We start from the raw sequence: 12,612 nt of genomic DNA on the forward strand, positions 1-12,612 counted from the left end.
TTCCAATAACCTACCATAGCCAATAACAAATACATGTAACTTATTTTATTTTTGTTGTTCATTCATATCTTATTTGACCAGTTAACATTTATTTATTTATGCATATTTTTAAATCTCTCCAGTTGTAAACGATATTTTTGGTTTACTGTCCTATAGTATACATTGGAATGATTTCAAACCTGTTTTTATTTATCCTAATAATTATAAAGGTGTGCCCTGGAAATATTTGTTTACATAAATTGTGATCAAAACGTTTGAGACTCACTGAGATAACTTAGACTAAAGTGAACTATCTAAAGCTAAACCCTCAGAGTCCTTTACCTCACTGAGCCTCTCAGTCTGACAAGACAGAACTCTCCCTCCACATTATTGTAGAAACAGCTTCTTATATCCGTTAGCGCAGCAGAAGCTAACAACAATCCCCGCCGGTACCGGTGCACACCCTCTCTCTATCTCTCTCACTTTGGCTGTGAGCTGCGTGCGCCTGATAAGCCAACATCCCCCACTTTCATCACTACAGCGCCCATCGTACAGGGCAAATGGAAAATGTAACCGGGGTGAAAAGGGTGTTATCTTTACTTAATTATGAATGTTGTTTTTTTTGTATTATATCTTGTGGAACTGCAGATCCCTGTCCTCCACCAGGGGGTGCTGCAGCACCCTCAGCACCCCTACTTCCCACGGCCCTGTCATACTTAATCGAGAACATTTTGTGAAGGCAAAACTGAGACACTGGTGTTTGTAGGAATTGATATCCTTACATTAATCGTCCACTAGATGGGGCCATCGGCCAGTTTAATTTCAGCAGGAAGTTGTGTGTTGTCTGTATAACACAGAATAATTATACCCAATATGTACAGGAATGTTGACATTTTCAAAAAGGCCCGGGGCTTTTAATGTGTGATTGTTTTTGTATTGCTTGATCTTAAATTTGACTTTAATTATTTGTTGTTCTATTTCACTATCTCTGTAAAGCAACTTTGAGCACCTGTAAAAGCGCTAACAAATGTATCTATTATTATTATTATTATTATTATATGTAAAAGGGATTGAAGCGAGATTCTGTAACTTTTGATAGAAAAAATTAAACCTCTTAGAAAAGAAAACACCATAGCTAAATGTCATACTCAAGTCTTGTCAATGTAGCCTCACTTGGATTGGCATCATCAGAATACATTGTTTAATGTTAGCACACTTCAGATATAAAACTAGACTTAATACCAACATAACTTTACTACATATACATTCAGTTATAGTGCTCTAACTGTGTTGCTATTCCACTACATTTAAGCATTTACTATCATTCCTTATTTGTCATTTATAGCCACCATGTCTTCTTTTCAGCTACAAAGTCTCACTTTTGTGGAAAGTAAATATTCTAAACCCCAATACTTCAGTTTTATTTATCTTTGTTTGTTTTTAACCCTTTTGTGTAAAGAAATGACAAACAACTGCAAAGTTAACCACAAAATGTGTTGCAATATAATAGAAGTAACAAGAGGGGAAAAAAACGTGCACAGGTCAGGTGATCTCTACTTTTATTTAAATTAAATCATATAGGACTTTAAAAGCATTTTAATATTTACCAAAAAACACTAACCTTTTGCTGAATTAGATTTTCGTCTCTCATTAATAATCACTATATATTCATAGGTGCTAAGCAGAAAACACAAGAAAAATATAGGCGCACAGTAGGTCAAACAGTATTGAAAGCATATCTAGGAATTGGTTGTAAACAGAAGTCAAGGCACACACATACCACGACAGACATGGAAATGGTACTATAAAAAGTGAGAGAATGTTAGTTACACACATACTTTAAATATCAGTTAGAATTTTGTCATAATTTCCCCCAGCATGTGAAGCATTTTTTTTTTTCCTTTTCAGCATTTTAACATTTTTTATTTAGTTTTTTGTAGGAATATTAGATAATTTGTGCAGATTACAGAGCTAATATTTGCCATGTTGAGTCATGCAGAACAATATACGGTTTGGCTATGAATGATGAACTTATGTAAACATTATTAAAAAAAAAAAAGCACTTTCCTTTATCAGTCATATTTTATGTCCATGCCTGTGCTTCATCTTTTAAAAAATAAGCTTCCTGTGATTAAAAGTTGAATAATTTGCACATCAGAATTTCTAAAAGTAAAATAAATGCATTTATATAAAAAAGTTTTCCTTTACCTCCTTTAGTAATTGAAAATAAAGAAAAAAAAAAAATTAGAACAAAAATACAATTATAAATGTTGATTTTGTGGTCATAGCCCAAAGAGTTAACAATACGAGCGACTGGATCAGCATGTTGAAATTCTGCGAGTCTCGTCGGGTTTTTAGTCTCTTAGGTGTCTTTATAAAAAGCAGATCAAAGCAGAAATCGTGGTTGGCCAGTGCAGTCATTCATGATGTGTGTTTACTCCCCCTTTCTTCATGGTCGTTGGAACTCTTCAAGTAATCTGAAAAACAAAAACAGACACACCTATCAGTCATTATTTCTGACAGGCTTCAGTCGTTGACCTGCCAGGTTTCTCTCTCTGAACTCACCTTGACTCTCTCTCAGATTTGTTTTTTTAGAAGAGGCCACAGTCCTTCAGGTTGTTCTTGATGATGACGTCAGTGACAGCGTCGAACACAAACTGCACGTTCTTGGTGTCGGTAGCGCATGTGAAGTGGGTATAGATTTCCTTGGTGTCCTTCTTCTTGTTCAGGTCTTCAAATTTGGTCTGGATGTAAGCCTGGGCCTCCTCGTACTTGTTAGGGCCTGAGGAGACAGAGTGAGAGAGGAGAGGCTGAGTCGCTGAGGAGAACACACTCTCTGAAGGGTCTTTTTCTGTTCTCTTGTTCAATTCATCTGGAATGATTTAGCCAATATCTCAATTTTTGCCTCTTTCATTAAATTAGAGTCACATCATCGGTTTGTATCTCTGACCACCCGGCAATGTTTGAAAATCCAACGTGTTGTTTAAACACTCTTTCCTAGTCAGCAGATATTTTCAGTATCCAGAAAGACCCTTCTAACCATCTGCAAAAATATCAAATGATAGTGACACATAAGAGGCAAAACGTGAGTCTAGATTTAGCCTGGTTTAATGGTTCTATACAGAGGCAGACTCTAACCCCAAGTACAAGAGTAATTATTACACCCTATTTACTAAATATTTTACTTGTTAAAATCTATCATTTGGTCCTGTCCTGTGTTTGTGTTGAGGCGGTCCCACCGTACCAGAGTATTCGGGGAAGCAGATGGTCAGGGGGCTGTGGGCGATCTTCTCCTCGAACAGGTCCTTCTTGTTGAGGAACAGGATGATGGAGGTCTCTGTGAACCACTTGTTGTTGCAGATAGAGTCAAACAGCTTCATGCTCTCATGCATCCGGTTCTGGATGGGACGGGCACAAGTGGAGATAAAGAGATTGTTATCATTATTAAAAAGACGTTCCCTGACATCCCAACCTCTCCTCTCCATTTTCCTCGGAATCACCTCCTCGTGCAAAGCTTTTAAACATTTTTGAGGATAAGCCTAACTCACCATCTCCTCGTCCTCAGCCAGGACCAGGTCGTAGGCGCTCATGGCGACACAGAAGATGATGGCTGTGACTCCCTCAAAGCAGTGGATCCACTTCTTCCTTTCTGAACGCTGGCCTCCAACATCAAACATCCTACACACACACACACACACACACACACACACACACACACACACACACACACACACACACACACACACACACACACACACACACACACACACACACACACACACACACACACACACACACACACACACACACACACACACACACACACACACACACACACACACACACACACCACACACACACACACACACACACACACACACACACACACACACACACACACACACACACACACACACACACACACACACACACACACACACACACACACACACACACACACACACACACACACACACACACACACACACACACACACACACTACACACACACACACACACACACACACACACACACACACACACACACCACACACACACACACACACACACCACACACACACACACACCACACACACACACACACACACACACACACACACACACACACACACACACACACACACACACACACACACACTAAATATACAGTATAATGCCGGAGAAGAAACAACACTTTCGCCTGCTGACAGGCAGCAGCCTCAAGGTCTCTCTCTGGGCAGGTTGTTTCTCTGCACAGGCCTCGTCATTTCTCCTGCCATTTCTGGGCATTTCTGTTCAGTGCAGTTGCTGTGGTAACGACAGCCTTAAGGCAGGATGAGGCAAGGCAGCAGAAGGTTTTTTTACTGGGATCCTGAGTTTTTCATGAAGATGAAGGGTACCTAGATGGATGATGGAGGATGTTCGTCTGGACGTTGCAACACTTAAGATTTTCTCCGTCTAACATTGAGAGGAGGCTTTTCAGCTGGCAGCTAGAGGCAGAGTGTAGCCATTGTAGCATCGCACGTATGGATTGAGAGCTGACTTCAGATGTTAAAATACAAATGGGGAAAACAGCATATGTTTTCAGAACATATAGACAAGAAGAACACATTTACATTGTCAAAACAAGTACACTTCTGAGAAGCATGGCAAAAAACAAGCATTCAAAAGGGTAGTAATGTGTTTGTATTCAGAAATAACTTTCTTCCTCTCTAATATCCTGCTGTGATACAGACTAACATCCCACACATGTCTACATTTTTTGTGTGTGGGATATGTCACTTTTCTGAAGTTCCCCTTGGTTTTTCTCGGTGTCTAAAAATCACTGTAACAGGGTTGAGTGGGACATGCTGCTTTGGTTAACCGTTAAAGACATCTTTATCTCAGCTGCTGAAATCAATCAGCAACTTGACAAATCAGTAAATAAATGTTTTTCTTCTTGCAAAATGTATTGACTTTCCAAAAAAGGGAAGCATTGTGTTCTGGCAGACACAGAACATACTTTTTGTACAAACCGAAACTCATGACTCAAAAGGCACATCAATTCAATTACCTCAGTCGGCAAAATGTGTCAGTCACTAGCGATTCATAATTGTCAGAACAAAGTACTTTGTGACAACAGTTGATTTTCTGATAAGATATGGCATTGCGTTTAAAGTCTGTTATTGTCATCAACTAACACAGCGATTCACTGAGAATATCTTAAAGATCAAATGAGTTTCTGCTTTTGTAATGATCATATTTTCTGATACATTTAGAAACATGCAAGATATTTCTGGCACAGCTCATAACTAATGTGTGGAGCTACTTCAGGTGGTGAGCATGAGCCTCATTTAGTAATTACTGTCACCTCCTGAGCCCGAGTCCTGAAGGCAGTGTGGTTACCATTTGATCCTAAAATAAACATCCATTACACATAAGTTCTAAATAAGTTCTAAAACATCACCACTGTATAATCGATTTTAAAATGTTATTGCTAACTTATAAAGCATTCAATGGTTTGGGACCCCAAATATGTCTGACATACTGGTCTGTTACAAGCCACCCAGAGCTCTGTGTTCCTTTCTGTTGCCTTCTTGTTAAGTGTTAATGATCATGTAAAGCACTTTGAATTGCCTGTGTCTGAAAATGTGCTATATAAATAAACGTAACTTACCTTATATTAGCAGGGACAGTTTTTATGTAAACGAGTATGTCTCTTTTGCAAATGAAATATTTAGCTGTACAATATAAACTGATTCTTTTAGACCTTTAATACTTTATTAGCATTTTACAAAATGAAGATTAAAGGAATAACTATGAAAGGAGGGAGTGTCTTACTTGAAGTGCAGATCCTTGAAGGTGAAATGTGTCTCCACGATGCCCGTGGTCTTCACTCGGGTCCGCAGCACGTCCTGCTGTGTGGGGATATAGTCTGGCTTGCCTATCCTCTCCAGGTCATTTAGATAGCTGTCGGGAACAAGGACACACACCACATATATTAACACTGTGCAGTAACCTCGCAGAAATAAAGGGACCTTAAGATGTTAAGGGTTTGGGTTCTTTCAGGTGAAAGGTCTCATCTGTTCCTTCTCACAGACATGAGAAGTACAGAAGGCCCGCTAACAGCTCTGTGTCGTCTCAGCACAGCCAGTTACAAAGTGACAGTGATGAGAGCTGTACAAGGCTGCTGCGTTACCCCTGCTATACCAGATCACACAGTCATGAACATTCATGTTATATAATGTACATTACGGTAAGAAAAGGAAAACTAGGACAACACACAAAATAAACCCTTAAAAAATGGGGCAAGACGTCCTTTTTCAGCATGTATGCAATACACACGAGTAGGATTAACATTCGTGTGGTAATATTTCAAAGCTAAATTGACGTGCTGTCCTATTCTCTTTGTTATCATTGACATGAATGATCAAGCACCCAGTATTCAGGGTCTTGATGTGAAAGTGTAAAGATAATAAATTATTTCCGAAACTGAATATCTGCTGACTTTTTGAATGCCTGAACAGATATGCAACATCTCTATTAGTGACAGGAGCATACGATATATTGTCTGTGACCATGCAATTGAATACAGACATTGTAAAGATGTATATTATATCACATACTCTGCACTATCCCAGCAATGGGAAAGGTAAGGTAAGTAAATTATGTGGATCATGGTAAGGAAAAGCTCTGGTAGCAGATTTCTGTTTCCTGATTACATTTTCCTTTGTTAGCAATCACAAAATCATGTAGTATGGTTAAGCAATGCATACACTGAATCCTGCATTGAGATCCGTTCATATCCACATGCACACAATACATAATGATTTGTATGTCAAAACCTATATTTCAATGTAATATCTTGACACTATGCTCTGTTTGTCTGTATATTTTCTTTCAAATCTATTTAGAAGAAAAACGGTGTGTGTTCAAAAACGGACAATAAAGCATTCACACTGTTCAGCATACCTAAAGCCTGATACATTTTAACATAAGACCACAATCCACTTTCACAACTATAAAGTTACCCTGGTCGACAAATACAAGTCCAAAAGTACATTTTTACGTCATTCTTTCAGCACAATATTTAACTCTTGAAAAAACGATGTTATAAAACAAAGTGTTGGTGCTGGATGTTATCCCATTCAGCCCGGCTGTAGATATTAGAGCCTCTGCACCACTATTTCATGCCACGACAGTTTAATCATAATCCTGCTCCACACGGGCAGAGGGTTAGGATCATAGACTGTATATATAAATGGACGTAGTGTCCGTGACGTCAGCCATAGGATTCTGCAGAGTTGCCGTGAAGCCCTTAGTAGGTGGAGTCGGCCACTAACGGCTCGACTGTGACGTCAGAGTCTAATCCCGCCTGCTCCAAATAAGGGCAAAGAGGCGGAGCCGAGGCGGGACCTGCTGCCTCCGAACTGGAAGTAAACAGAGCTAGCTCAGGCTAAGAAGCTAAGCTAACATGAAATACATGCATACCAAGTTACTGCTAACAGTGTAGTTCCCCTATATAAACGTTACATTCATAATCAAATGAGACAATCTGCAAGAGAATTAGCTATATTTTGTTATTCTTAATGCTTGTCATTCACACGTTGAGAAAAGACGGACTCCACCGCCCGGACCTAACGGAGCCGCAGTGGGCTAGCTCCGGGACGCCGGCTGGAGCTAGCCCCCTGCGGCTCCGTTAGCTCCGGCGGCCACCACTGGGATAATTGGGTCCCCTATTAACATTTGCTCCCGTTTAGCATTATGGGCGTCATAGCCATAGACTATATTGGCGCGTTTCCATTGCAGGCCTCGCTCGGTTTGGTTAGGCCTTATTAGGCCCGGCTCTGGCGGCTCACTTTAATGCTGCGTTTCCATTACAGTTTAGGAACTGGGGCAGTTACTATAGTAACGCAGTGTAGGCGGAGCCGTGACGTCATCTTCAATGAGAGCCCCAGAAAAACAACACAGCCGTTAGCTCTTAGCACTCAGAGCTCACAGCTCTTCATATCTGTTCAGAAACTTGACAAAAGTTAAACAAGTACAAACCACAGACTGCCTGTGTCATGGCGAATACAGTAGCTGGTTTATTTATGTCTGTATAGGCCGTTGTTGTGAGTGTGGACGGTCGGAGCATATATAACATTAGCTTAGCCAAGCTACATTTAGAAAACACGCATTTTAAAAGGGTTTTTCGCCTGCCGTCTGTCTGCAAACTTGTCAAAGCCTTAATTCATGGTTTTTACTAACCGGTATCAGTATGTTGTTACTTCGGCATCATTTTGAAACATGTATTACAATTAATTCACGGTCAAATATGTTCATCTTGCCAGCGATTCTCTCTCTGGTTTAGCATACTCAGCCCGACTCACCCTGGTTGTTCCTGGCCCTAGAACCACGATTTAGTCGGGCCAGAAAAAAGGTGAAAAAGTAGCCCCGGGCCAAAACTAGGCTAAGTGGAAACGCAACCAAAAACGGGCCCCGCACGGCTCGGCACGCTTCAAGCGAGCTACCCGCTACAGTGGAAACGCGCCATAAAAGTCTTACCCAAGGCTGAATCATAAACTAAAATGTATATGTATGCATAAAGGGTTACGTCCTTAGCTGGCTAATAAGTAACAAGCTAAGCTACCAAGCACACAAACACCTGCGAATGGGGTTACCATGTATAATATTATCATTTTAGACTTCTTGGAAGTTCTGTTAGTACATTCAAGCGCACAGCACGACATTTTAATTGTCTGGTATTTGTAACAATATTCCCTAAAAGGCACAATCACCACGAACACGGCTAAAGCTAAAGGGTCAAGTACAGTACTATGATTAACTAACGTTGTAGCCTCTATGGTTGTAGCCTAGCAGAGCAGAGTGGACAAGTTGCTGTTAGCTGACAGTGAGGCATGTACGTGTCCATCAAAGTGACCACGCCCTAATTTATGCAAAAACTTTAAGACCTAATATAAATAAAAGGGTCGTGTTAGAAAACAATTCACTCACAGATTCATAATCATGAAGGTGGAATCTAACTATATCGATAATAATATTTATTGCATCCATGGGTAGAAACATGTTTTTTTCTGCTGTAAAGTCGGGCATTTTAACATGGGGGTCTATGGAAATTGCTCCTTTCTGCAGCCAGTCCCTAGCGGCCCATGTATGAACTGCAGTGTGTGGCACTTCCGTATTGGCGTCCCGGCCGTTCCCCAGAGTTTGCCGCTTGGTTAGGATGCTTTTGTAGTCCACACATCAGATACTGTAGCACAGCTTGATTTAGATTTAAATATTGGTCATTTTAAAAGGTTTTACAAGAACAATTAAAACCATTTCAACATGTTTTTTTTTCATCCGTGAAGTAAACAGTTATGAGTGACCTAGCGTGGAACCCTAATATACTTTATATTCATCACACAGAATAATTAAAGCGTTAGGAGAGACTGTTTCATTTGGATACTCCCAGAAATGTGGAAAGGTGTTTTTCCTAAAATAATGGCAGCTGGATTCATTTTTTATTTGAGTGTAAATTACACATCCCTCTCAAACCAGCCATAGCAGAGAGGTTCAGTTAATGAGAGCCGTGCCATCTCTCTCGCTTTATCTTTCCCTTCCTTTCTCTGGCTCTCAGCAGGTGCTCAGACATGGATTATTCTCTACTGCCAGACTCATTTAGTTCCCTCATATGCAGCTTTCAAACCAGCGCTTTTCCCTTTCTAGCTCCGAGCTAGAGCTTTTCTGGTTCAGCTCCGGTTTCCCTTTTCTGCTCCCGCTCTGTTCACACTGCCCAGCACCCGACTGGTGCTGCCGCTGCTGCGTCATGACGTCACCGTTTACATCGCTGATTTGCTCCCCAACGGTATTACGGCGCTCACAACAACAACAACAACGGGGAACTGCGTCGGGTCGATGATCGTGTTGCTTTTAATCACACGAAGCCAGAATAAATTGAATAACGACTTCTCCAACCTTATACTTTGCTCCAGAGTGCCGTGGTTCATTGTTTATTAATGTGTTTCTGCAGCATTTACCGACCGCTGCAGTGTTGGCTGCTCTTCCACGGGAGTTTATTCTCCTCCGTTAGCTCCCGGTTAGCTCACACTGCAGCGGCCGCTCTAAAGTATTCACTGTCCGACTCACACAAGCAGCTGATACATATCCCCAGTTCCCCTTAGCCTAAGTGAATGTGTGTCAGTCTGAATTGACGCTGTTTGGCATCACAACGCTGTTATGAAAGTTTCTCTGGTATAACATGGGTGATGTTAGCATAGCAACCGAAGCTAAACTGACTACTTGCTATCCTATTGTGGCATGAACCGTTTTCTACAGGCACATTTTACCGGCGTATTTTTATTATGATTCTACTTGTGATAGTCGGACACGACAACCTGTGCAGCCCATGTATTGATTCCATCCGATAGCTGCTATAATACAAAACAACACGTCTGCCTCTCTCCACAATGATCAATAACAGTGAACGGATGGTCAAAGTAAGGTACAAATAAACAGAATCACACAAAGCCTGGTTAGTGTTGCCTGACTTTATAAAGTGTGTTTATAAGCACTACTGCTTGTAGGCAGGCATGACAGTCGACCCATGTTCAGGGGAGGTGGGTTTAGTTTCCTGCACGCCTCGACGTAAGAGAGACGTAAGCGACGCCGCCTCTTAGCTCCGAAGCTCTTGCCTCTAGACCGACAATTTTTTGGAGCTGGAAGTGAACCGGATTCCGGAGCTAAGAGCCGGCGCCGCTGCGGTGTGAACAGGAAAAACCGGCGCTTTTCAGGCTCCAGCTCCGAGTCGGAGCTGAAAAGCGCTGGTGTGAAAGGGGCATTAAAGCAACCAACTCTCTCAGAGCTCGACAAAGCCATGACTGTACATTGTCCAATCTCCGAGCTTCTAAATGTTAGCCTGTTAGCTTCCAGGTTCCCTCAGCCTTAGCAAGAGCAGTGAGGCAGAGAAGGTGAAGCTATGCTAATACCGGCCAACACAAACAGAGAACAATATCGCTCCCCGTGGAAGATAATACAGCCGTTACTGCAAAGCAATCACTTGTGAAAGAGTTAACACTCCCCTGACAGTTCAGCGCACATTCTGGCAGTGTCATGGTGTTATCAAAGGCTGAGTGTATTAAACAGAAATCAGCTAATTCCTGCTGCAGCTTGCGACAAGACTCAAGCTCTCTGATTTCATCCCACAGGGTACGAGTGATAACCTCTCACCTCTTACCAGCAGCCTCTCACAATTACCTCATGTTCTCCCTGTTTATTATACTGGTACATTACAACAATGCTGCAAAAAACACTGAGTGCTCAGAAATTAGATTCATTCAAGTAATTAAGACCAGCGGAGAGAGGCTGAGGTTGCCATGTTGTTGTGGATTAGCGACACAACTGGTGTTTGAAAGCCCTGGGTTAAACAAAACAGCAGGCTATTAATATCATTATTAATAACTGCAGCTGCTCTCTGGTGTTATTTTATGTCATTAAGGCACTCACTATGCTGCTGAGTCATTGAGCTGGTACTCTCTGGCCCGTGTGAAGCAGCCCTGCACACCACCGTCAGCCCACAGCCGCTGGATGACGTTGGACAGATCTTCTGGCAGGATGCCCTGCTCCTCTGCTGCTGCGGACAGAGCAAACAGCTGGCGGGCATCGTCCTGACATGAAGAGACACACACAACACATTAGATAGAGCCGATTTCACAGAAAGATACAAAGTCTAGTATCACTTGTTTTTCTTTTTCAATGGACAAAGCTGATAAGCACTGCAGAGTTGATTTAGGACATCTTTTTCACATGGCTAATTATATCCCACTTTCTGCAGGGCCCAGTAATGGTGGGCATGGATGCATGTTAGTATTACAAAGAGTTTAGAATTGTGATGAAAACAACTATACATCAGCACAGATTCCTCAGATTTCAGCTAATCGAGAAGAAGAAGAAGAAGAAGAAGAAGAAGAAAACCAGTTCCCAAACACATAACCTTTAAAACAGTTACTTGGAGAATCAAATCTCATAAGGGCCTTCAACATGAAAAGCACTGAAGAATGACCACAACTGTTTACTGCATGCCATGTAATAAGTATTGTTGTCAACATTGACCTTCTAAGCTAACTGTGACAGAGGCTTTTTTAAATGTAGCTGGAAGTAGCGAGGGAAAACATTATGTGCCTGTGGTAATTGGTGCTTTTTAAAAACAACTTAGACACTGCAGATAAGAGCTCCGACCAATGGACACAGTCCTATGATGGAAAGAGAAACAGCATTTGTTGAAGTTTCCTGCAGCCCTCTGCACTCCATAGAATCAGACATGTCTAATGTCAAACTGTAAACTTTCACAACAAATTATATTGAAGGAAGTGAAGACACAGTAAAAGTAAACAGAAGAGTAAAGAACCAGAAATGAAGGATCGATCATTGGCTTACTTGGCATTGTGTCGTCTCACAGTCACCTGCCATAAACTCTGCACGGTAATGAATCCGTCTATTAAAGTTAAGTGGCCTGGAAAAGCAGATGCATCGAATGGCAGGCAGGACATTAATATTAAAAGTAATGGCATGTACTTGCCTTTGTTACCCTGAGACACATAATAAGTGAGCAATGACATTTTGCAACTGTACTTAGTTTGCACTCACTGGGACTCTGAGAAGGGCATCGTCCAC

The 12,612-nt window shown here is 41.4% G+C and overlaps 1 protein-coding gene across 1 annotated transcript in view; it reads right to left on the reverse strand.

The window, feature by feature from the left end:
- Positions 1-1,521: 1,521 nt before the first annotated feature.
- The window catches only part of LOC117551023 (guanine nucleotide-binding protein G(i) subunit alpha-2), a 58,433-nt gene continuing 47,342 nt past the window's right edge, over positions 1,522-12,612 (reverse strand). Inside the window, exons 4-9 of the mRNA XM_034223677.1 lie at positions 11,446-11,606; positions 5,800-5,928; positions 3,528-3,657; positions 3,224-3,377; positions 2,545-2,761; positions 1,522-2,456 (exon numbers count right to left, since the gene is read on the reverse strand). Coding sequence (XP_034079568.1) covers positions 2,571-2,761; positions 3,224-3,377; positions 3,528-3,657; positions 5,800-5,928; positions 11,446-11,606 — 765 coding nt within the window. The 3' untranslated portion in view covers positions 1,522-2,456; positions 2,545-2,570. The remainder of the gene's footprint in view (positions 2,457-2,544; positions 2,762-3,223; positions 3,378-3,527; positions 3,658-5,799; positions 5,929-11,445; positions 11,607-12,612) is intronic.

The sequence above is a fragment of the Gymnodraco acuticeps genome, unplaced genomic scaffold, assembly GCF_902827175.1.
Source record: "Gymnodraco acuticeps unplaced genomic scaffold, fGymAcu1.1, whole genome shotgun sequence".
NCBI lineage: Eukaryota > Metazoa > Chordata > Actinopteri > Perciformes > Bathydraconidae > Gymnodraco > Gymnodraco acuticeps.